The sequence below is a fragment of the Nelusetta ayraudi genome, unplaced genomic scaffold (genome assembly GCF_046127955.1).
Source record: "Nelusetta ayraudi isolate G7.1 ecotype Tasmania unplaced genomic scaffold, CSIRO-AGI_Nayr_v1 ptg000011l, whole genome shotgun sequence".
NCBI lineage: Eukaryota > Metazoa > Chordata > Actinopteri > Tetraodontiformes > Monacanthidae > Nelusetta > Nelusetta ayraudi.
In genome coordinates, this window is record NW_027466061.1 from 21,847,329 (window position 1) to 21,871,661 (window position 24,333).

The following is a 24,333-nucleotide window of genomic DNA, read 5'->3' on the forward strand; positions in this document are numbered from 1 at the left end:
ATTATTTCACATTTAAACTTTCCAGACCCTACAGCAGGTTCTAATATGACAAAAAAAAACAATTTTAGAACATACGTAGAATACATTTTGAGAATATTAAACTCTTACTTTGAAACGCTTTTTGGAACAGGAAAAAGTAATGTTGACATTGGCTGCTATGGTGTTCTACGCAACAGCAACCTACCCGAAAGAAGTTAAATTATTTTAAATCTAGCGAGACTAATGAGTTAGCTCTATTACTGCTGTGGTATTGTTTATGCATTAAACAAACAAGTCCTCGATATCGCCTTAGAGTTACGTTGTGTCCTATAAACGTCTTTTTAAGTTTGTTGATAAATTAGCTGTCAAATCCGAACCGTGCTAGCCGAAACAGTGTACACTCAAAGGAAGAAAAAAAAGACTCATTTTCATTTACTGGGTTGTTGTAGCTTTGCTCTAAAGAAGCAGTACATTTAATTTGGAGCCTTGTAGATGGCGTCCATTAAAGATCCTTTCGAATTCCAAGGTACGTGCTCTCAAATATACTTTATGCTATGCAAATCAAGAACTCGTGTCTAGCCAGCATTTTTTTATTCGAAATATTTTTGTCTTCACTGTGCTCGCGAACAGAGTTTGATGAAGGCGAAAATCTACTGGATTCCAACAGCGATGCAGTCGCCATCAGCATTGAAGATCCAGGTTCTAGACCTCAGAAGCAGAAAAAAAGTGATGGCTTTACGCTGAATGATGAGGATCCCGATGTCAGTGACGACCAGACAAAGGTATGGAAAAGATGTAGAAATGTGAATTATGCTACAAATGTCCACATTTTAATCCGTGCTTTCACATCTAGATTTGTAATTTTTTTCTTTCTTTCTTTTTCTTTATCTTTTAAGCTCCTCTCTGGGGAAAAGAAAAGTGCCCCTTTCTGGACCTTTGAGTACTACCAAAGATTCTTTGATATTGAGACCCACCATGTAATGTATTTCCTATTATTGTGGCAGTTATTCTGGCCACATAATATTTCCAGTCAAATTGAACTTGAAATGCCTCTGTAGGTAAAGGAACGAATCCTTGGATCAGTGGTGCCATGGCCTGGAAAAAATTTCATTCATGTTTACCTCAGACAGAATCCAGATCTTTACGGTAAGCAGTTCAAAAATGCTTGAAAATAGTATGCATGGGTAATTGTGTTTAAATAATAATTATCCATGGGCCAGACAGTCAGAGAGCCACCAGCTGGACACTATTGAAAATTTCCTGTACTTTCAGGACCATTCTGGATTTGCACCACTCTTGTGTTTGCTATTGCCATCAGTGGAAATTTTTCCAATTTCCTGGTTCACTTGGGCAAACCAGACTATAAGTATACCCCAGAGTTTCGTAAAGGTATGTGCTGTTGTTCTGTATCCAGGCGAAACTATTTTCAACCTTTTTTTGAGAAACTACTCTGTGTTTGTTATGTTTTGCAGTGAGTATCGCTGCAACAGCCATCTTCAGCTATGCTTGGCTGGTGCCCCTAGGCCTCTGGGGCTTCTTACTATGGAGAAACAACAAGGTCATGAGTTTAGTTTCCTACACCTTCATGGAAACTGTCTGCGTCTATGGATATTCTCTTGCAATTTACATCCCAGCAGTGGTGAGATATTTTATTGAAACAGCTTTTGATTATTTTCATCTTGTGAAATCCATTTTGATAACAGTCTTATATTGAGCCTATATTTATTATCTAGATTGTTTCCACTGTGATATTTCTCCTGAATCCTAATGCTAATTATTCTGCTTCGTACACAAGGTCATATGGATTCTTCCGTTTGAATGGCTGCGCTGGTTTTCTATCGTGGTGGCTCTCTGCCTGTCTGGCTCAGTTTTGGTGATGACTTTCTGGCCTGCAGTCCGTGATGACCATCCCAAAATTGTGGTTGCAGTCCTCTCAACCATTGTTGCTCTCAACATTCTTCTTGCTGTTGGCTGTAAGGTAAGTGATAAGTGTGTTACCTTAATAATAATAATGATAATAATAATGCTTTTACATAACGTTTTTCAGGGTTAGTTGGAAAAATAAAACTCATGTGTCTGTCCTGTGAAACGAGATACAACTTTTCTGTCTTTCTCCGCCTATCAGCCTGCCTAATCCATCTTATTGAAGGCACTTCTCCATTTTAATATAGATGGCGGAATAAGGATTGAGTCATTGTGTCCTCGGTGATCTCATACAATGCCCTGACCCAACACGTTACTGTCAATCACAGACATCACATTGCTACTGCCGGGACATTTGTGTGTGTGTGTGTGTGTGTTTGGGAAGTGACTCTACCCGATAGTGTCAAGTTTACTCCCGCTGGTGGAGACTGTACTGGAAACTGTGACCGCATTGGCGTCAGACTGAGGCGTTTGTCCACTTCTACATGAACGTGAATACGGTCACATCCTCACAGGTCTCATATGTCTGCTCACATTCGTGTAATTAGTCTGCAAGGATAGACCAGTGTCTGAATGTTGACGGTGATGAATGGGTTGGAGGAAGGATGCATTCGGTTTGTAGCACTCTTCTCCCCGTCACACCAACTTTAAGTTCTTGATTGATCAGCTGTGTCTGTTAACACAGTAACTTATGTTATGTCATACCTTTTTATTGTTTTGTCTTGTTTTTCTTTAGGTGTATTTCTTTAGCAAACCAGAACCAGATGCGGCAGTTGAACCTCCTGTCAAAACACTGGTGACCAACACATTGACTGTCTCGACATGAACGTTTTTCATTGTTTGGAGGTAAACGATGGTGACACACCACCGCTTTTCATGCCATAATCCCACAGTAGGAATGTGTTTGAATCTATGACATATATAGTGGAAATTTGTATCATAATTCCATTGCAAGATGTCATAGTTGTGCACGGCATGTTTAGCAAAACAAACTACCTGCCTGTGTATCCTCGTTGGCCGTCAGTGTTACAAGCTCTGAGCATCCACTGAAACTGCAAATTATGATCATATGTAGTCATCATCATTTTTGTGGATGATGTCAAGTGACAAAGTCAATATACAATACTGATAATCAATGAGAGCCTATTTTTTTTCTACAGTGTTGCGGCTGCGCTACAGTTTTATATATTTCTCCTTTAAGTTGTGTCATTGCTTTGATTTTCCTGCCGCATCAGGAATACAGCTATCCTTAAATTGCACCAGGAATAATGACAATCTTCTTCAGCAGGAGTGGTAGTTGGCCTTTAGGGGTCTTGGACTAAGAAGGTGTTTTTTTTGACCCAGCAGAGGAGAACATTTGAGCTTCCTGAACATGAATTCTCCTTCCTAACGCAATTGTTATTCTCTGTAAATTGCAGGCTCTCCTGTTGCCTTATTAGAGAGAATCAGGTTTCTGCAGTAATGAAGTCACGGGTCGTCTGGATTTCACCTGCTCTCAGACACACTGGCTTAAGACCTTAAAACCAAGTGAATCTGCTCAGTACCAACAAGTCACCAGTGAGAATGAAACTGTCACCAGATGTGCTGTTTCTAATGGTATGGGCTCTAGATTTCCTTAAGAATAAACCTGTTCAGGGGTTACATGACAGATTAAATTTTCAAGGATGATTTCTGTTAGTCTCTTTTTTCCTGTTAAACATTTCAGTTCACTGGTCTGTTTTTTCTGTGAAGAAAATAAATTTGTATTTCTGAACAAATTTCTGGTATCATATAAAAACCTCATCAGAGTTGAAAAGATAACAAATTGCTGGATTTTCTTATACCCAGCAGAACAAGTGCCTTCATCTAATGCCCAAGGTTACTTCATAACTTGTAAGAATAATTGATAATGACTGGTGTTGGCCTCTAGAAATTGTTTTATATTATGATGTGGTGTTGTGCAAATGTAACATGTTCTATTGTATTTACTTTTTCATATGGAACAAATAAAACCTAAACATAGTTTCACCAGTCTGAGTCATGAGTGATTAAAATACAGTCTACCACAAATTATTTTCAACCAACCATTTGACTGATTGTAAACAATCATCAAATTGTAAACAATCAGTCAAATGGTATTCAAAAAGTTAGGCACAGAGCAATGTTTAGGAAGTGCTTTGTTTTTTACACTCAGACACATAGCTACCAGATATAGCATACTGACATACATAAGTGTTTAACATAAATTTGTAGAAATCCTCTGAGCTATGCTACTCTGGAAATATTTGGTTTTAACTGTGAAGCAACAAACTGATTACTTTTGTGTTTATTTTTTTTAATCCTACTGTTTTGTATAGGGACATATGAATGATAAAAAAGAAGTCGGGAAAAATAAATTGGTTTCTTAGCATAAAGCAAAAAAGGATCGATTGCATAAATGGCCTTGAGACCACTTTCAAGTGGCAACTTAAGTCACGTTGTGCAGCTGCCAGCACATTTCAACTGTTGATAGTTTTAAAATATTTAAGTGAGGAACTAATTACAGATATGTTTCCATCATTCTTAAGTCTGAGTGTGACTTAAAAATGGGTATTTGGCTGCTGCCAGTGTCTTTCCAATTCAACATTCATTTGGTCAATCAAAGTGATAGAATCTCTGGTGTCACTGTTACACATACCTCCTGCGGTGGAAAATGTTATCCATGTTTCCACAGCCGGGCACACACATAATATTGTGATCACTACTGTACATGGTTTTTTGTTGACTTTATTGACTCTGATCAATATTTGCATTAATTTAAAAGAAAGGAGTTAATAAATCCCTTGAACAGAAGAGGGGGGGAGAAAAACGTGTCACTTGAAACGGTGTCAAAGGGGTGGTGGTGCCCTAGTTAATGGTCATTCAAGCCCTAGCTTAGAGTTACACAGGAGGGTACTTGTTAAACGGATAACTCAGTTGGAGGCATGTCACCTGCCTCAGTACAAGACAGAAAGCCACCTGTGCCTGTGAGGAGGATTTTCCCTCCAAAATCCCCCAAATCTTTTTGGAATGCTGACGATTGATGATCTTTTTTTTCAAAGAGGAAATGTGACTATCCACGGAGAAGTGATTTGGAGGATCTTGCAACGGGATGGCCACGTCAGCTGGGAAGGTTGAAAAAGTGTCCAAATTTGAGACCTTGAAACTTTTGGAGAAATGCAGAAAGGAGAGAGACGATGCCATTCATAGGGAAAGTGTTGTCAGAGAGAGACTAAGACAGTATGAGTCAAGGATGCGTTCAACCGAGGCTCTGAAACAGAAACTGAAGAGCTTGGTTCTGGACAACAAGGAGCTGAGGAAACAAGTGAAGACTCTCCGAACTGAAATTGGACTTGAGTGCAGCCCCAAGTTCAACGGAAAGACGACTAAGGACATAATAAACGACTTGCATGAAAAGGAACGTGAGTGCAGCTCCATGGTGGAAAAAGCTGGGAAACTGAGCCTGACCATTGACGATTTAACATCAGAGTTGGCCAATACAGTCACCTCGAAAACACTCTTGGAGGACCAAGTGGTTTCTTTGCAACAGAATCTCAAAGACATGACAAACAATCAGAGACGTCTGCTGAAGCTTTGGGAGGACAAGAAGATCCAGAGGGAGCAGCTCACCCTTCCTGCTATTGGCCAAAAGCCTGTCGGCAATAAATCAATTCAAACTGAGATGTCCATTGGTGCATCACAAAAGCTTCCATTGAATGCCTTTGAGATAAGATCATTTTCTCAGGACCATGAGAAGAAGACAGTTGTGGAGCACAGTTTTCCCGCATTTGGAAATGGCTACCATCATGACAAGAAAGCGTTCTTGCATGATGAAACCAAAGGAATTCACAACTGACTGACCCTGTACTGTAAAGCAGAATGAATACAGAGACATTTTAGTTTGTGTGGTTGCCCTGTGGAATTGTTTTTCACCTGTAGGCCTTTATATGCATTATAGATTGTTTCAGGCCAAAGTTGCTTATTTCTAATACCTGTTCAACCATTTGTAGACCACATTTTGCATCATTATCTCATTGAAGATTGCATTGATCTTAACTCAACCTGCATGACCCATCCCTGCATTCTTGTTAAGTTGTGTTATGACCAAAAAGATTCACAAGATGGCCCTGCGTCTTTAAGCAGGATGCCTTTTTTAATCCAAAATGTTAATAATAATGTTTACTCAATGTATCAGTTTCATGACATATTTTGGCATTAGTTAAAAATGTCTATTTGTCTATCCCACATATTACTGTTTCGTTATTGAATGTATTTGTGTCACTTAATGCAGTAAAATAAGTCCTGTCATGGTCTTTTTTTTTTTTTTTTTTTTTTTTTTTGTTAATGTACTCAAAGTGATCAATTAAATATTGTTGAAGATAGTTGATCATGGCAATGCTGCTAAAATTCCCAATTAAACAAATAGAATTGTGCTCATTAGAATAAATAGAATAAATAGTAGTAGTAGTAAAAACCATGCAATTTCTTTTCTTGTTTTGGTATAAACTAGCTAAATTAATTAGAACTATATTTTGTACTTAAACTTTGTCAATTTTCGGGAATGCCTATCCAACTGTACAGAGAGGCTATTGCGGAGCAGACATGGTAAACCGGCATGCCTTGTAGTGTTTGCAACAGGCATTAGGTAGGACAACTATTTATTCGGGTCCTTCAGAGGTCCTTTGAATGCATGTGGCGCGATATGGGAAAATAAGGAGAAAACCGTTTTATAGCAGGGCTGCTGTAAATTGTACATTCATCCTGTGCCTCACCGTTCTTTCACAGAACATGGTTTATTCAAAGCAAAGTTCTTGGTTTGTCCGCAAGGTAATTTCCCGTCCATTCTCCATTTGTTACCATTTTAAAAAGTTTGCATTTGCTAGCGTGCTAATAGCTCATACGTAAATGTTAGCTAATTTTAGCGCAAAGAAATCTTAAGCTTTCAACTTGGACAAAAGTGAAACAAAACTGCAGTAGATATTGAACAACGTTTCTTGTCGAACGTGACTGCTTCAATGAGACATCTAGCAATGGCGAAATTAAGTATGAAAGCTTTCATCAGTGCTCACAGGTGCTTGTCAACTGCTTCGCATCAAAGAAGACACAAACAATATGTTAGCAAGTGAATTAGAAACTAAGGACATAGCTGTTGCAGTCAGTAAGATCGGCATATACACTAGAACCAATGATCCGTATTATTATTATTATTATTATTATTATTATTATTATTATTATTGTTGTTGTTATTGAGAAGGGTAATCGAAATACGCCGCAAGCGGTGATTTCTTGAATTGTATTATTGGTGTTGCTTTGCAGATTCCTTTTCATTGTGGTAAAGCCTCCGTTTGATTTCCAAAAATAAAAATGTTTTAAGTTATAACCGTTTGACTGCTGTACGTGTTATCTCATGGTCGTACCTGCTGCGTTCAATGTTGACATGTCATTCGCATTTTTATTGCTCGTCAAAAACGTGGAATGCAGGCGTAAACTACTCTCAGTACTGACTTCTTCCTAACTGTAGACTGACTTGTTTGATCAAGTCGTCAGTGCAAAATCATTGTGATCATCAGTGTCTCTTATGTCAAGGTGATTTACTGGAGAGCCGCAGCCAGTATTGCCTGGGCTGTTGTGCTGATGCCAAATGCCGCAGCAGTGTTTGTAATCCTCAGCGGGTTCAGTCCTCTTCACCCTATCCAGATGATGTCAGGTCAGCCACCATTTGGAATTGCTTGCAATGGTTTGTTGGTGCTGTAAGATGTGGCATTCACTACAGCTTGCTCTTCCCCCTGTAGAATGTCTGTCCCTCTTCACAAGTGCAAATTCCATCATGTATTTAATCCTGCTCTGTGTGGTGACTGGCCTGGTTGGGTTCCTGAACTTCAAGTCTTACAAAGGTGAGAGACCAAAAGTTGGTCATCGCGTAGTGAAATTATTTTTTGTCCCTTTCTCTTAATTGAACCAGGTTTTCACATTTCACAAAACAATCTTTGATAAATAAGCAATCAAATTCATTTTCATAGCCATTTTGAACCTAATCTCACTGCCATCAATCTGCGTGAGAGGTGCACCGCCTGCCTTGTATTCTCCATGAGTCCATACTGAGGAATATGAACCCATAATGAGGAATAATTTTAATTGATATCATTTTTCCTTCTATTGTTGCGGTAATCATGCAAATGTCCCCAATGTGGTATTAATAAAGGCCTCTATTCTATTCTATCCCTTATAATATCCTAGTATTCTTTGTCCTTATTTGAAATGATGCGCTTTCCCCTGCAGTGGTCCCAACTATTGCAGTGTCCAAGGTTGCCTTGCTGGGTCAGCTGCTGCATCCTCGCCAGCTCCTCAGTTCCCTGCTCCACTGTGGAATGGGGGTGGTCGTGGCTTGGTGTTGTGCCACGACCAGCGGGACCAGATATACTTCCCTGGGCTATACATGCCCACAGAGTGATGGGTAAGCGGCTACCAGATAAAGCAAGACACCGATGCGTTATCAAAGCCTCATTGCCACCTTGTGTTCCACAGTGATATTGGTACTCAGATGTGTCTGAATGAGTATTACTTCATTCTTCTGCTGGGTGGAGCCTTTGCTGGATTCTCCTACAGTCTGCTGGGAGTCGTCCACAACATGAATTATGTCTCGTTCAGCACTGTTCAGGTCTGCTCTGGTGCTTTTATTTTGCCTTCGTTAAAATCACTCAATTCCCTGTCGTTGCAATATTTGATGTTTTGACCAGTATTCATGTTCCGTATTGTTGTTCTTCCACAGCAATACAAATACTTTCATGTTAAAGGGTCCGTGCTTGTGGTTTTGAGAGGCAGTGCCACTCTTGCTCTGTTCACTGTCAGGAACTTCACTGTCTTATATTTATTTTTAGGTAAGTGATTTCTCTTTGGCAAGTTTGACAATTTTCTGCCATTAATAAACAGGCTGCTCTGAAGTGTTTTCTACTCGCCAAGAGGTAGCACCATGATATAATGTTGCATTGTCAAATTTCCAGGACATATTCCCAAAGCATGGCTTTGTAAAACATGGAATCTGCACTCGAACAGGTCAGTCCAAGTATTGTTCATACAGTCTGAGCTTTTTGGTGGACTCTCTTTAAATTCATTGAAGTGATTTTCATGTATAGTATCATGTGTTTCCATGTCCCCATCTCCAGCCCCATCCACTCTATCGACAGCATAACTGGACTGCTGGACCTCTTTTATCACCTGTGGCTCAGCACCACCTTCCTGCTCTTCACCTGGCACTTCACACTGCTGCTCTTCAGAATATTTGTCACTGAGGTATATGTGGTATAAGTCACAGTTTCTGTACAAATAGTTACATGCATACATGTATTCTTGCAGAATAAGTTAATTACTTCACACGATCATCATTGGATTTTTATTTAATCATTTTTTACAGAGGTGCCAAGTCTGAAATGTATTTTTCTTTTGTTTGCAGGTTTACAGTTTTCCTTTGCAGCCGACTTTTACAGACGATGCTAATGAGTGTCTTCCCAAAATTCTTACTGACAACCATCCGTCGATTGTCAAGGTATTTGAGTCAGCAATTGGACCCTTCTAAGTTGACATTTTCTGTTTTTTTTGTGCTTTAATAAATGAAATTTACCATTCTAACATGTGAATTTATTCCAAACTTCAGTATTTAGCCTTGCAGGACCTGGCTCTGCTGTCTCAGCACTCTCCATCACGACGCACTGAGGTGTTCAGTCTCAGTCAGCCTGGTGTGTATGAATTTTCTTTTATCTTTCTTTCTTTTTTCTCAAAGCTAAATGCATTTTTGTCTCCTTGTAGGTGGTCATCCCCACAACTGGAACGCCATCAGTCAGGAGTGTCTGTCCCTGCTCACTGATCTGACCCAGAGACTCGTGATCTATCACGACACTGTTGCAACCAATGGCAGGCCCAAATCCCTGTCCCAAGGCAGCGAGAGGAAGACTTCATCAGACAAATCCTGTATGATTCTGTCGGCCCAATAATAAAATGGTTTAATGTCTGTTGTTCCTTCACCATTGTGTGACCCATTCTCTGGTTGTCTGAACAGTATCATCAGGGACGGAGGATTTGTTCAGTCCCAGGGCAGCATCAGTGTTTCCCCGCTCTGTCGCTGGGACCCCTCAGACCCCGCAGGCCCCTCTGACGGTCCCCTTCACTCCAGACCTCAACAGCCCCTTTGCCTTTCCCGCCATGCGCCGTCTGACTGCTCCTGCGGAACAGCACTCGCCAGCCTTCAGCACCGTGCAGAGCCCTCATTTCCTGAGGAGAGGCCCAAAACTCTGGTCCACCTCCACAGGTCAGTGGTGTTAATGAATGCTACTCAAGGTGAAATGGTAACCTCAGTCAAAGGATGTTTGCTAAATGGATTTTTTCCCCTTATTTTTCATCCCAGGCTCTTGCGGAAGAGCCTTGCATTACTCTGTTTTTTTTGTCCTGACCACAAGAAACAAAAGATTTTCTTGTTTGTATGAAGTTGATTGACAGGCCACAGACTTATGACGCAGGTCATCAGCTGGAAGAGATGATTGGGCCGTCGCACCAGGAAACTTGGGATTGGACATATCTAGTCTTAACATTTTAGACAGGCCCTCAGACTTAATAGGGATCCCTGTTTAATACTCAGCATGTTTGATATGTTGAATTAAAGCAAATACTGCCCATTTCAATCTGTGCATTTAGTTCACTTTACTTGGAGCTTTAGGTCTGCAAGACCTTCATCAGAGCACACATCATCATCTTTTCTTGATATGTGGTGTTTAAAAATGTTGTGTAGTTTTTTTGGTTGCAGAAAGAAATCAATTGCATGTTGAGTTCGCCTCAAAAACAGACCTGATGGTCGAACTTTTCAGATTTCAGATGATGCCAGAGTTTGGCGACGGAACGGTTCATTTTTGGAGTAGAATGTCTCCAGATTAGTTGATTTGCTTGTTGACCCCGCCTGCATGTGTTTTGGTGCAGATTCACAGGTCAACGGCAGCCCTCAATTATCGCCCACCTCAGTCACAGGTTCAAAGCAGGAGCCTTTCAAACCGAGCCTCCTGGCCCAGTTTGTCCAAAGCCGGAAAGAACAGGTGTGTTTCACTACTGTCCTTTCTCATTCAGTTATCATAACTGCATCAGACATTTTCAGCATCCGTTTTAAAATGAGGACGTGCATTTAATTTGTACCAATAACTGTTTATTGTCTATTCAGGTCAAACAGTTCTTGATGAGGCGGGTGCTGATTATGTATTTATTTAACAAGGTAAGGTGGTGTGGTGTGCACGTCTGAGTTGGTTGGGTTGCTTTCAAATTCGCCGGTGTATGTATGTTCTCATTGTGTATGTATGTTGGTTAAATCCTTCAGCTACCTGAAGCCTCCAGTCAGGCCCTGTTTGCAGACAGCCAAGCTCACATCTGGGCTCTAGAAGGTGGGAGTGATGAAGAGTGATTGACAGCAGGTGACTCAACATTTGAGTAACACCCGTCCTCTGCTGCCCTTCTCTAGGACTGTCTTACCTCGTGCAGGCCTCCTTCTCAGAAGATCAGTATGGAGTGGTGCAGACTACATTACCCAGAATTCTCAGCTGCATGCTTGTCTTGCAAGAGGTACTTTTCTGTTGATGTTTATAAAATAGTTTCACTGTTTCAATTAAGCTGTGTAATTTCAACACCACCACCCAGGGGGAAAAAGCCCTAAATGGTTGGTTTGTTTTTGAGAGGTCCACACTCGCATGTTGTTGGCTGCAGTGATTTTACATTCACCTAAACTTAAATATCTTTTTAAAAGATGAGCGTAATCAGTGTTCACTATTTTGATCAAAGCGAAGATGAATCTTCAGGAGCTCAATTGGGAGTTCTGTCCCAATCAAGTCCTTTAAGTCAGCGGGCTCAGCTGTGCTGGCTTAGGTGGTGTTGTTTAGTAGAAGTGAAGACAAGAAGGAAACAGGAAATGGAATCAAAATTGTACACAGCGGCGAGGATTCAGTAAATGTGTGGCTTTGAAGCATTAACTAGAAAGTGACACTGCCTTATAACTACATCTCTTGCATGTTATACTTCCAGTGTGTCAATAACTCACTGTTTTCCCTGGTATCAGATAATATTCAGGGAGTCAGCGGGGGAGTTCAGTGAGTGCTGCACCGTCTCATTCTTCACTTTGTGTCTCTTCAGGCTGTAGACCGACACTTCAAGCTGCCTCACGCTTCCAGTAAACCCAGCAGGTCAAGCAGCAGCATGGAGGATTCCTCCCACAAAACACTGCGCTTTGCCCTGCGTGCCACGCTCAAGACTGCCATCTACAGGATAACCACTACTTTTGGGGATCATTTAAAGTAAGGCCTGTTACTGAACTGTGCTCTCTGCGAAAGACTTAAATTCTGTATTTTTCTAATGTATTCTATTTTATTTTTATTTTTTTTATCTCTCAGTGACGTTGTAATGTCGGCGGAACACCGAAAAAGGCTGCAACAGTTTCTGGATTTTAAGGAGTAACACGGCTGACACTCTTCTGAATCTATGTGGCCTGCGTCTGCAGATCAGCATGAAGAGGCAGCTTGTGAAAGCCAGCGCGTGCCTCTTTAATATTTATGTTTGCACTTTTGCCCTGATGGATGGCAAGACTGCATTTACATGCTGGAGCAGGAAGACGGGCTAATAAACTGACAAAGGTTCAACACTTGGGAGATTTTATGCCTATTCACCGTGTAAATGACTGATTCCCGTGTTAAAATCTTTTCAGTGCACCTATTCAGTGTGTGCTCGTTGGAATAAGTTGTCCATGGCCTAATTGTGGTAAAGCAGGGTGACATTTAGAATGAATAATTCAGGGGACCTTATTCTTATGTTGTTGTTTTTTTAATTTTTTTTTTTTTTTAAAGAAAAAAAGTGTCAGTCCTTCCATTTTCTGTTCCCACTTCCTCCTGCACTCAGGGTTGTGGGAGCCTGCTGGAGCTTCTCCCAGCTGTAATGAGGTCCGTTTAGTTCCTAATTTACCTCATATGCAGGTTTTTGGACTGTGGGTGGAAGCCAGAGAACCCAGAGAGAACCCACAACCTTCTTGCTGTGAGGCGACAGCGCCAACCTAACCACTGCAAAAAAAAAGTTTTAATCAGAAATGAAACTACGACAATGTCTAGAGCATGGTCTTCCTTTATTGCACAAATCTTTTTTTTTTTCCAAATGATTTGGCAGAACACAATTATAAGCAGTGCTGGAAAGAAAACAGTTGAATAGAAGATGCCAAAAATAGCCTGTTGGAAAATCTCGAAACTTTCGACCCAAATAATGCTAGAAGGCAAATACAAGTTGGTTGGTTTTTTTGTTTTTGTTTTTAAATTCTGTTCATTAAAGAGAATCAAAACTTTAATACTTGAAACGTTTCTGCGTTCCGTCATTAATAAAAAGGGGGGGGAGGGGAACAAAAGCATTACCAACATTGTTTTCACTGGTTTTGAAAAGTACTTTTTCTTTGTATAGAATATAAAGCTCTGCATCAATACCAATCAAATGTTTTGACATCTTTTTAATCTTTCTTCAAAGTCAAACAGCATTTGCTAAAGATGATTTTTTTGTACAGTTTTAATATATATTTATATATGTACATATAAATTCAACTAACTAGAGTTCTCATACAAAATGAGAAAAAAGCTGGACTTTATCGCTCTCACACACACACGCACACAAGAGAGAAAAAAACCTGACCGGCAAGCACATTGAATCTACATGCTGAATCGACACCTTTCGTCTCAGTTCACGTCTACCAGGGCAGGTGAACTCAAGACTTGCTGTCAGATGCGAGTCTGGAGGAAGAGGATCAGTAAGGAGGAAGAAAGGCAGGTGGAAGCAAGAATAGTAAAAAGTAAACTCCTCCTTTTCAAAAACAATACTTGCACGTGCAAAACATCCCCTGCATGAAGCCAGAAAAAAAACCAACTAAATCGGACAGGAGATGCAAAAGCCTCTTTCCCCACAACCACGCACTCGGTGCACAGTTTTGTCTGTGTCTCAAACTAAAGCATCCCTGAATCGAGGTGCACTCAGTAGTGAAGGGTGTGTGGAGGGTGAAGGAGAGGGGGTGGGGCTCACGGAGGGCAGCATGTCGGGATTTGTTTGGTAAACCTCGCAGACAAAAAAAAAAATACAATGAAAAAAAGGTTTGTCCAAAAAACCCGCAAATAGCTGCACAAGCTCCAAGCAGGAAGTGAGTATGACACGTGAGTATGAGGGAAGTTCAACAGTAAGGGGTCGCAGGTGTGCGGGGGAATTATGTGTCCAGTCAAATCTTGAAGACAATCACATTTTAGGGGGTCAGTTCGAGGGGAAGGTCTTCTGCTGCCAAAGCCTCTTCCACCAGGCCAGAGAGCTTGAGCAAAACACAGTTATTAACAGGTGTGTGTGTGTATATGTGTATGTGTGTGTGCTGGTGATGTGTCACTCTGTGCAGGATCACCCCTGTCCAGACACAATATGGGTCTTTATGTCTTGTAATATCAAAGTGCAGAGGGGTTGGCCATCTTGGTCTGCCACACCTTCTGTCCCTGATCATCAAATGAGAAGACAAACGGTATTTTTTTGCCATCTTCAACCAGCAGCTGTGTCAAAAAAAAAAAAAGGAAGTTGATGTATCTGCCGGTTAAAGAACTTACAAGAGGCAAAGCCTGTGACAACAGCTGCCTGCAACGCACTGAAAGACCTGATTTGATCTTCATTATTTCTTTTAATTCATTCACTAGGAATTATATATATTTAGATGAAGAAAAATCAGACCGTGACGTGTGACTTGATAATGTGACGCGATTTGTCCAAGTGGTGTGACCAGAACCAGCGGGTTAAGACGGTCAGCTGTTCTGTGCACGTGCTACTCACACTGCGCAGTGTGCGGACGACACCCCTCCTTCAATCCAACCACCCGAAACAAAGGAAAACAGGTGTTTGTTGCCATACACTCACAGTATATGACTCTGAGGCCTAGGCAGCGCATGTAAATCAGCCTCCAAGTGCTTCATAGGGAAGTAAGAGCTCTCTATACACACCTCTCTACTAATCTAAAAAAAAAAAAAAAGAAAATCATGATTCTGGATGTGTAGGTGCAACCTTGTGCTAATTGTTCTGTTGATTGTTTTTTTTTGTGTGTGTTTTTTCTTTCTTGTTTTTTGCTGAGGAACCAGGCTTTGGCTTTCTCAGTCACTCTGCTGCAAAAATACACAAAAGGAAATGTGTGTTAATGTGTGTGAGTTTGTGTTTAACAAGAAAAAAAGAGGAGCTTGTCAAAGTCTGAGTGTGCCAGTGACTCAATAGTGCTTGCCTATGTGCATCAATTCAAGGGCAATAAAGTTTGTATGTATGTGTGTGTGTGTGTGTGTGTGTGTGTGTGTGTGTGTGTGTGTGTGGCTCAGGAGGACATGCACTGGACGTGGTCTGGACCTCCCTCCTCTTCGTCGGAGGAGTCTGGGGAGCTCCAGGACTCGTCTGAGTCTGGCTCTCCGCCCTCACGACGGGTCTGGGTGGACACAGATAAGGCAGGTGAAGAAAAAAATTAATAAAAATAATAATTGTAATAATGATAATGATATATATTTTTTTTAAATCAGGCAGCAATTCAGGCTGAAGCGGTCTCAGGTTCCCTGATGCCACTCGGTGAGCTCACCCTCTGTGGCCGCCGGTTCCTCATGTGCCTCATCAGGAACCAGAGCAGCTGCGTGTCGTACTGGTCGCCGTGGCGCACGCTGTCCTCGTCCCGCTCCCGCTTGTTCTTCTTCATCACCTTGACAAGAAGGAACAGAGAGGGATTGAGATCATGGCGCTCGGGACACATTTGCAGCTTCCGTTTGAATTCTCAAGATGCATTTCCTGTTCCTGTCCGCAGCAAACGAGAGCGGGGCAGAGTGACGGTGGCACGGTTCTCACACCCTGACAGGTGACCAATCACAGGGCTGCCCTTGCGCTCTCCACAGGGTGGTAAAATATTAACAAAGCAGGGCAAAGGTAAGGTGTTCCAGCGTCTCATATGATCATACACTGTCACAAAGTCAAAATCATTTCATTGTTCTGTACATGAACTCAGATCTAACTGGGATATAAAGTGACAGCTGCGTTCGTTTCAGCAAAGCAGCGATGACTCCATCTTTAAGCGCATCAGAATACCTCTTTCAGGCCTTTGAGTCCCGTGGGGGTTTGGGCTGTGGGAGCCCACAGTTTGACGTCGTGGTCCAGCCCACTAGTGGCCATACCTGGAAGATGTGGATGGGGCTCCAAACAGTTCACCTACAGTCAGAAAAACCCGGAGGAAAAACATCATGAGGTTAGAGCGCAAAAACAGAGAGACGTGGGGAAGATTATCTTGGGAGGATCATCTCGACACGAGTAGTCAGACACCTAGAAGGTTTGAACATCATCGTAATAATAATAATAATAATAATAATAAAAAAATAATGATAATAATAATAATAATAATAATAATAATAAAAATAATAATAATAATAATAACAATAATAATAATAATAATAGCGTTTAAAGTCTTAAAGTCCTTAAAGACACTTTACATCGAAGAACAGATAAATATAAAAAAGTTATATACAGAATAAAATTCAGTTAAGATACTTAAAAATATATCAAACAAATAAGTGAGTCAAGGATGTGGAGTGAAGAAAGAGAAAACAGGGAGGGAAGGAGCAATTGAAGGAAAAAACAGAACAAAAAAAAACAGTAAAAACAACCAACCATTCACACTCTCGCACACACCTAATGGTCAATTTAGAGTTTCCAATTCACCTCACATGCATGATTTTGGAGTGTGTGAGGAAGCCGGAGAACCCGGAGAGAAGCCACGCAGACACAGGGAGAACATGCAAACTCCACACTGAAAGACCCCAGGCAACACTGCTAACCCGCTAGTATGTTACAATATCAACCCCTTGCTCCTGCCTCTTGTGTGTGTGTGTGTGCCACTGACTCACCACTCCTCCTCTGTCTCCCTCCATGAACTGGACGATGCGAGCAGAGTTTTTGTCCCACAGGTAGATGTGTCCGCAGTCGCTGCCGCTGACCACAAACTCGCTGCTTGGCCCGTAGAAGTTCACCCCCTTCACTGCAAGAAGGACCAGAGTGTCAGTCCGTCTCCACTCCAGCGCAAACCATCACAATCGATCAAGTCAAACAAGCAGCAGACAGGAAATGTATGAAAAGGTTGAACCAAAATGTTCCTGGAACGAGACAGCAACAGCCTGATCGCTCAGATCATCTGTCCTGCTCAACTGGAAAGAATTTACAGAGGCTTCATTCTTCTTCTGACAAGCAACCAGGAAGGAAGCTGCTTCTTAGAAAAAAAAAAAAAAAAAGACAGCGGAAATAGACAAAGCAACTTCTAGTCTAATTTTAGCTGAAGAGATGAGCATTACGTTTTATCAGAAGGGGGCAGCACTTCGACAGTAAACACACCAAAAACAGCAACTGAGGCTGTGGGAAAATGTTGGTGTGTTTTACCAAAGAATCTAGCAACAAGAATCTAGCATGTTGCCATGAGGAGCACGGCCTCTTGCCACAGTGCAGGAATTTGCATTTAATGTTGCCCCTTGCATCGGGAGGAAGCCTCGTGTCCTGACCAGATTAGCAGTACATCTGTCAATGAATTCGATCAATCTGTCCAATCACCCTCCTTCCCCTGCCAAACTCATCCCGCTCCATCCTTACAAGAGGAAGTGGCGTGACAAGGTGCACTAGGTGAAGTCACAGCTGCAATGGGGAAGTTTTGGCTGCACACCTGTGGCATTGTTGCGGTGTCCCTTGTATCTCTTGCGATAGTCGGCCCCATCGCTGTGGTTGGAGTCAAACAGGTAGATGTCTTCGTCGTTGTAACTGGCCAGGAGCTCTGGAAAGACCAGACGGGTCAAACAGATCATTCAAAAGCATTCTTCTCAGTGGCGTATGATCTGTGAAGAAGATCAATGAAATGATCTCTTGGGCTTCGTTTCGTCCGTCTGACCTCAGTGAGGCGCTGCGAAAGAAAGCACAATTCAACTTTCCTTTTAAAGGGAAACTGCCCGAGACTTCTTGCTATTGCACGGCAGTTGCATCAGGGAAGTAACGGCCCCTGGAATTTTAAAGGCAGTAGGAGAAAGAAGGCGTCGAGTGCTGGCAGCAGAGTTTTCTATATTTCACACACACGTTCAAACTCAATCCAATCAGGCGCAGAGGTCCGCGCAGGGGATGGAGACATGGAGCGAGGCGGTTTCCCTTCGCGGTGAACAGCTGGGAAGGATGTGAGGACGGTCTCTACCTGTGCCATCGTGACTGTACACCAGGCAGGTGATGTTGGTTTTGGCCTCGCTGGACACCAGATGTGAGGGGCAGAACTTCTTCAGCACACCGTTGTTGTCGTTCTCATTGATCATCCTCTGGTCGTAGATCCTGCAGGGGGCCAGGATAGGAGGCAGAAGGGAGAAAAGACACAAAACAAATTAAACTGTTGTCAAGGTGTTTGTTTTTTTCAGAGCATGAACTCTTTAGGTGGAACACGCCTGCAGTGGGGACGACGGCTGGTTTCGTACCTCACGTACTGATCCCGTCCGCCCACAGCAAAGTGCTGCGTCTTGGCTGGGTTGACGAAGATGGTGTACAGCCCCACCTTTTTGTCTCCTTCCTTCACAACCACCAGTTTGCTGCCGCACAAATGTTCAGAGGCACAAAAGGACAAAAACACAAACCCTGCTAGTTAGTGGCGGCTACAAGAGAAGAGAGACGACAAGGAGGGAGGAGTCAAAACACCATGAGAACTGAGACGATGCTTGCACTTGAACACCAGTTATTGTTTTCAATAGTGCATGAATTCTTCGGTTCCCCAGTTTGATGTGTGAACCACACATGTATTCACCACATGCGGTGTCGAGCTGAAGTGGCGTTCCGCATCAGCTTGCGTCTGTTGTCTGACAACTCACAGAGTCCCGCCTTTGTGGTTTTTGTCGTTATGGCGGATCAATTCAGGAATAGATTATAGATTATCTCTTCTAACTGATGCCTGCTTGATTGAGGAAACTTTGTTGCCATTAAGGAAGCGAGAGAACTGACCTTCCTGTTCATGCCACTTCTTGTTTTTTTTTTTTTTTTTTTTTTTTTTACAGATTTTTGACATCAGCAAAATATAATATACTGCAATCTCAAAGGAGTGGCAGTGAGACTCAAATACCTGCAGCTAATCTGCATCAAAAGTATGTCAAAATGCATGTCTAACTGGGCTTAAACAAACCAGCTGGACAACAGAATATTAATGCTAAGATTAAAATAATAAGCAGGTAGAAAAGTATAATCAGATGAAAATACATAATTTCTTTTTGAAAATGTGACTATGGAGAAACATGTTTGCAGCAACAGCAGGCGCATAAAATATTGTAATAGAAAGTGAATATTACTCAGAACGCTGCGCAAGTCAGTCAACTTTAACACCCCTGTCACTCACTTGGCGGGGCGGTCCAGGCGCAGGTCGATGCCAAACACCACGGCGTCCTCCCCGGCGGACAGGAAGGAGCAGGGCGAGTCGGGTTCAAGGGCCAGCTGAGCAGAGAGCGAGAGGTAGCGGCGCAGCGCATGTTAACTGTTGTCCTGCCAAAGTTCTGCTGCAACCTCCAGCCAGGTTGCAGCAGAACTTTGCAAAGAGTCCCCACACACTTACTTTGTGCGCGGCCCCTTTGTGCTGCGCGACCCGCTTGGTGTTCTTGCAGCGCTGCGTGGCCGAGAGCTCGGCCACCCGGATCTGACCGTCTCGAGCGCACATGGCCAAGGTGGAGTCCCCACTGTGCGGCAGGAACTTAGCCTGCGCACGCAAGAGAAGGGAGGGCAACAGGAAGTCAGCAAATAGAGACTCCAGCACAAATCATTCCACTGCTTTTTATTAGGGCTGCAAGTGAACATTATTTTTGTCGTCAACTGACCTATGGATTATTTTTTCAGATTAGTGACAATTATCTTCTTTATTTTTCAGCACCTAAGCACCTGCAAACAGCGAGCAACACTACCCTCTGCACTCAGTACTGCCTTGCAGGTACAGATGAAGACGTAGTGGCTGGAGAGTAATTTTATCATTCAGCAATCTACAATAACAATAACAACACGACGTGTTGTGTTTGTGTCGACGCAAAATTTTGTCGGCTAATGGTTGCAGCACTGGTTCTCACTGGTCTGGCTCTCGCTCTTCTGCCGCCTCACCTGGAAGACGTTGCTCTTGTGGCCGCTGTCGAACTCCAGCTCAGCGCGGCGGACGGCCCAGTCCCAGATCACCACCCGCAGGTCGTCGCTGCCCGAGGCCAGCCGCGTGCCCGAGGGGTTGAAGTGCAATGTGTTGACGCAGCCCGTATGTCTCTCCAGGCGACCCTGCAGCTCCAGCCGCTGCACCAGGCCGCGGGCCCCGCACACACGCCTCACAAACTGCTGCGAGTCCCTGCCGAGCTCCCTGGAGCGCAGTGAGGGCACCGCCCGCCACACGGGGCCGCGCAGCTCGCAGAGCTCGGCGCCGAGCCACGCCTCCATGGCCTCGTCGTCGTCCTCCTCGTCCTCCTCGTCCTTCCGCTCCTCTTCGTCGTCCTCCTCGTCGTCCTCGTCGGAGCTGGTGGAGTTATTGGTGCCGTTGCCAGGTCGGTTCCTTTTCCTCGCTGCCCTTTTGCTGCCGTCTTTGGCTTTGGCTCGCTCCCTTCTGTCTCCGTCAGTCTCTCTGTCGCCGTCCTCGGTCAAGGAGTAGAGGCCACTGCCATCCATGCTGTCCGTGTCCTCCTCCTCCTCTTCCTCCTCCGCCTCCTCACCGCGCTCCCCGTTTGTATCTGGATCTGCTTCCACATCTGGCATGAGCTTGTCTCCAGATGCCTCTCCAGTCTCTTTAAGAGCTACTGGATTGGGACAAGTCAGAGTCGTGGAGGACTCGGTTAAGAAAATGCATTTGAGGTTTAGGCAGATTCATTCAATTAAAGGTTTAAACCTGTTTTAGAAATTGTAAAGATCCCAAATTTACTTGACAAATAATTTACAGTCAGTAACCAGTGCCTGGCAGCAAATGAATGATCTCCTTCAAAACGAAGAGCGTCCACAATTTCTTTTGAGGTGCTACGGCATAAAAATAATCCACCCACTGTGATGTACTATATCTAGTCTACGTTAGTCACTTCCATCCAGGTATTCATTCTGCCTGCTGAGACCAAGTACTGCTTCTGCCACCTGCAAACAGGGGGCTAAATATTTAAATATCTAAATATATTTCCTTCAGATCCACCGTCAGTCGGCCTGGGGTGAGAAGTAAGGGTCCGAGAATGGCCACCATGCTTAATGTAGACCGTCATACGTGAATAAAGAACAACATAATATGTACCACTACAAATATGTACTACAAAATTAAATGTCTTTAAATAAGCAAACGCAAGTCAATTGTCATGGGGTTATTACCACTGTGGGTCTGTGATTGTCCTTCCTGGCTTCCAGAGGCATCGCCTCTCTCGTGTTGATCCTCTCCTGGTTCTTTTTCTTCACCTGGGAGGAGACAAACATACCCCGCTGGTCAAACTGCCAAATGCTGAGGAGCTGGACAGCTGATACAACTATGGCCGGTAGCCAGTTTACTCAAAGGCACTTGTTCTTTACCGTTAAGCTCTGTGGATTTACAGTCAGCCTCGGCCATCCTGCGTTTGGTCGCGCGACAACCTGAGGAAGAACCTGTCAAGAGAGGAAAAACAAAATCAAGGTGTCTCTCGTTTCTTCTCTCCTCTAGAGCAAATGCCACGAGTGAAAACTGAGAATTGCGAACTTTTGCGCCTGACTTTAGTGTCGTCGTTGCTTAAACTCCTTACACACCTGACTAGGTGATATGTGCCTCTCTGGGGCACAAATGACCTGTTCGCACAACAGCCCTATGAAAACAAGCACCAGTGCTAGAATTACAAGGTGGCTATGGCTGAACACGGGTACACAAACAACTCCACTGCTACCCTTTTCCCACAGGCCTGCCTACAGCACTTTTATTTGGGCTGTTAAACATGTTTGACGCCCCCGATCAGCCCCGCAGCGCAGAAAACGCATACACAACACACGTGAGGGGGACATGCTAACTGTGCTACCTGAGGCTAGCACAATCGAAAGTAAACATCGAATCAGCCCTGCGCCAGAGCAAGACAGCTGCTTGTCAGAAAAAAAAAAAAAAAAAAAAGTGAGCAGGGAGAATGGTGGCTGACGGTGGCTAACTAGCATGGCTAACGTTACCTCTACCCGAAGGCCCGACGAGCAGCGCTTCTTAGTCGAGTCCTAATCTTCCCGCAGATTGCTTCCCTCGCCGCTGTTCTTAGCTCTTCAGCCAAGTGCGTCGACTAGGAAGTCTTTGACCGCGAGTGGACGACATTAGGGAAGCCTGCATAAAGCTTTGGGCACCAGACAGGATTATGGCAAGGCGAGCCTGCACCGTTCGCATAAGGTTGACTCTGTTTATGTTTTGACGCTTTGGCTCATGGATGCATAAAGGTTCAGTTTTTTTTCTCCCCTTCCTCTGCTTCAATTTCCGGTGACGTACTCTCCCAGTTTTGTCCCCGCCGGTTAGTTGACGCAGCGAAGACAAAAGGCAGCAACAGCGTTTCAATACTGCACTGCTAACACTTTTGTGCGGGAATTACTTATATACTACTGTGTATATAGTATTGTATGCTAACTCTACGCTTCAAACGGTTTATAACTGACTTGACGTATTTTATTTTGAAGGGTTTGACGGTACAAAAATACTGCTACTACTATTATTATTATTATTATTATTATTATTATTATTATTATTATTATTATTATTATTATTATTATTATTATTATTATACCTACTTTGAAAGGAGTTTAATTTTGGTTAATTGAGGTTCATTGATAATAAGAAGTTATTGGGGTGTTTGTCACATTTCCCCTTCTGCCTGTTTAAATGTACAATATGTAGCTCAAGACAAGAAAAAGATAGATTAAAGGCTGTTTGAATTCTTGCCAGTGCTTTGAGGGTGTCATGATACTAAACATGAAATAGTGTACAATGTGCACACATACCTTAACAACAACAACAACAACATAAAAAATGATAAGTACAGAATTAATGTCTAATAAATTATACACTCATTCATTTATTCATACATACATACATACATACATACATACATACATACATACATACATGGCGGGCCCCTCGCACTGCCACACTTGGCGTTGTCAGCAGGATCATACACAGTGAAGGTGGAGAAGTGTGTTCTTTTTTTGTTATTTGGTCTTTTTTTGTTGTATAATGATTTGCCGATTTTCTTGACTGAGATTTGTGTGTGAGTGGAGGCAATGGGTTTTTGGGCAAAGCAACAGTGGGTTTCCTGTTTATCATGCTAAGACTAGCGTCCAGGGTTTATTGGTAGCAGTAGGATAATGGATGGAGAGTTGCAAGAATTGAGGGACTTGGTGGCACAGCTGAGGGTGGAGAATGAGATGTTGCAGCGGGAGCAGGCTGCAGCCGGACCTGGTACTAGCGGTGCACCTTCCATTTCCACTGAGCCCCTCCCGGCACATTACACTCCTAGCACTCCGGTAACTGAGAGGCTGGTCTTAGTACCCTGAGATAGGAGGTGTCCAATCTTTAGGGGTAGGTCAGGCTGAGGAGGTTCAGGCATGTACCAGAGCTCACCATCTGTCCCCATCTGATCAGGCATTTTTCCTTTTTGACCACTGAGATAAAGCATTTCTCTAGCACGGAGAGGAGTGACCCAGCTAAAATTATTGCTACTCTGCGGGAGCTGTATGGTTGGTTGTTCTGACTGTAACGTTGCCTTACATGAAGCCTTTTTCTCATGACGCCAGCATGAGGTTTGTTATCGATGGGTCCCTTCTCCAGCAACTTGTACACAAGCAGCCGGCTGCCTCTCTGCTTGAGGTAAGGGCAGAGGTAGTTAGGTGGGAGCGAGAGGGGTTGCAGTGCTGGGTTTACAGTATAGTGTTCAGAGTGCCTCACTGGTGGCTAATCCTTCCCAGGAGGGTGAGCTGTTCCAACAGGAACAGCTTAATAGCCTCACGGAAACTCTTTTCCTGCAAACCTGTCAGCAGCATAACCAACCTCCTTACCATGGTCCAGTAATTTGCAGGCAGTATCACCACCCTGGCCATTTTTCCAGGGACTGCGAAGCAGAGCATACTCTGCCTTGCCCTACATCCGCCTGCTTCTTCTCAACTGGGCATGCGTCAGCATCAAATGCTACAGGATGCTGTTTGGGCAACATGGTCTCGCCCTGTTTGATCTGCCCATGTTCACAGAAGCACCAAAATCTGTGATGCAGGCATTGCAGAGATGCCACCATGCCTCTGAAGCCCCCCCTTCAGAAGCTGCTGGTAAGGTCAAGGTGCGAGACCAAAAGGCTTGCTGCATCCCTGGTGGCACCATGCGGGTGGTTCTGGCTACATGTTCTGTACAGTATTCGG

At 43.3% G+C, this 24,333-nt stretch overlaps 4 protein-coding genes across 5 annotated transcripts; 3 read left to right on the forward strand and 1 right to left on the reverse strand.

Annotated features, from left to right (window-relative positions):
• The first annotated feature begins 122 nt into the window (after positions 1 to 122).
• yipf1 (Yip1 domain family, member 1) lies at positions 123 to 3,909 on the forward strand. Its single transcript, XM_076021931.1, has 9 exons — positions 123 to 505; positions 610 to 761; positions 876 to 956; positions 1,038 to 1,125; positions 1,252 to 1,368; positions 1,452 to 1,618; positions 1,775 to 1,957; positions 2,639 to 2,748; positions 3,321 to 3,909. The coding sequence occupies exons 1-8, from the start codon at positions 472 to 474 to the stop codon at positions 2,726 to 2,728; spliced, it is 912 nt and encodes a 303-aa protein (XP_075878046.1). The 5' UTR covers positions 123 to 471; the 3' UTR covers positions 2,729 to 2,748; positions 3,321 to 3,909.
• A 139-nt stretch (positions 3,910 to 4,048) lies between these two features.
• On the forward strand, positions 4,049 to 6,181 carry LOC142885465 (uncharacterized). Its single transcript, XM_076021932.1, has one exon. It carries the CDS (start codon positions 5,012 to 5,014, stop codon positions 5,753 to 5,755), a length of 744 nt encoding a protein of 247 aa, XP_075878047.1. The 5' UTR covers positions 4,049 to 5,011; the 3' UTR covers positions 5,756 to 6,181.
• Positions 6,182 to 6,567: 386 nt separating this feature from the next.
• ndc1 (NDC1 transmembrane nucleoporin) lies at positions 6,568 to 12,743 on the forward strand. Its single transcript, XM_076021934.1, has 18 exons — positions 6,568 to 6,726; positions 7,486 to 7,606; positions 7,692 to 7,793; positions 8,179 to 8,353; positions 8,425 to 8,557; positions 8,669 to 8,777; positions 8,901 to 8,952; positions 9,063 to 9,189; positions 9,350 to 9,442; positions 9,551 to 9,632; positions 9,703 to 9,864; positions 9,953 to 10,201; positions 10,864 to 10,976; positions 11,099 to 11,149; positions 11,252 to 11,315; positions 11,393 to 11,493; positions 12,058 to 12,218; positions 12,315 to 12,743. Exons 1-18 carry the CDS (start codon positions 6,586 to 6,588, stop codon positions 12,376 to 12,378), a joined length of 2,100 nt encoding a protein of 699 aa, XP_075878049.1. The 5' UTR covers positions 6,568 to 6,585; the 3' UTR covers positions 12,379 to 12,743.
• A 274-nt stretch (positions 12,744 to 13,017) lies between these two features.
• Positions 13,018 to 22,445, reverse strand: dcaf8 (DDB1 and CUL4 associated factor 8). Of its 2 annotated transcripts, XM_076021936.1 has the most exons (13): positions 22,117 to 22,445; positions 21,502 to 21,573; positions 21,307 to 21,390; positions 20,083 to 20,756; positions 19,550 to 19,690; positions 19,337 to 19,431; positions 18,432 to 18,542; positions 18,161 to 18,291; positions 17,645 to 17,752; positions 16,842 to 16,972; positions 16,030 to 16,149; positions 15,533 to 15,649; positions 13,018 to 15,385 (listed from the first exon to the last, which is right to left on the reverse strand). In XM_076021936.1, exons 2-13 carry the CDS (start codon positions 21,536 to 21,538, stop codon positions 15,278 to 15,280), a joined length of 1,857 nt encoding a protein of 618 aa, XP_075878051.1. In that variant the 5' UTR covers positions 21,539 to 21,573; positions 22,117 to 22,445; the 3' UTR covers positions 13,018 to 15,277. The 2 variants fall into 2 exon arrangements, with proteins under 2 accessions (XP_075878051.1, XP_075878050.1); XM_076021935.1 differs by lacking the exon at positions 22,117 to 22,445 and having other exon boundaries at positions 20,083 to 20,753.
• Positions 22,446 to 24,333: the final 1,888 nt, after the last annotated feature.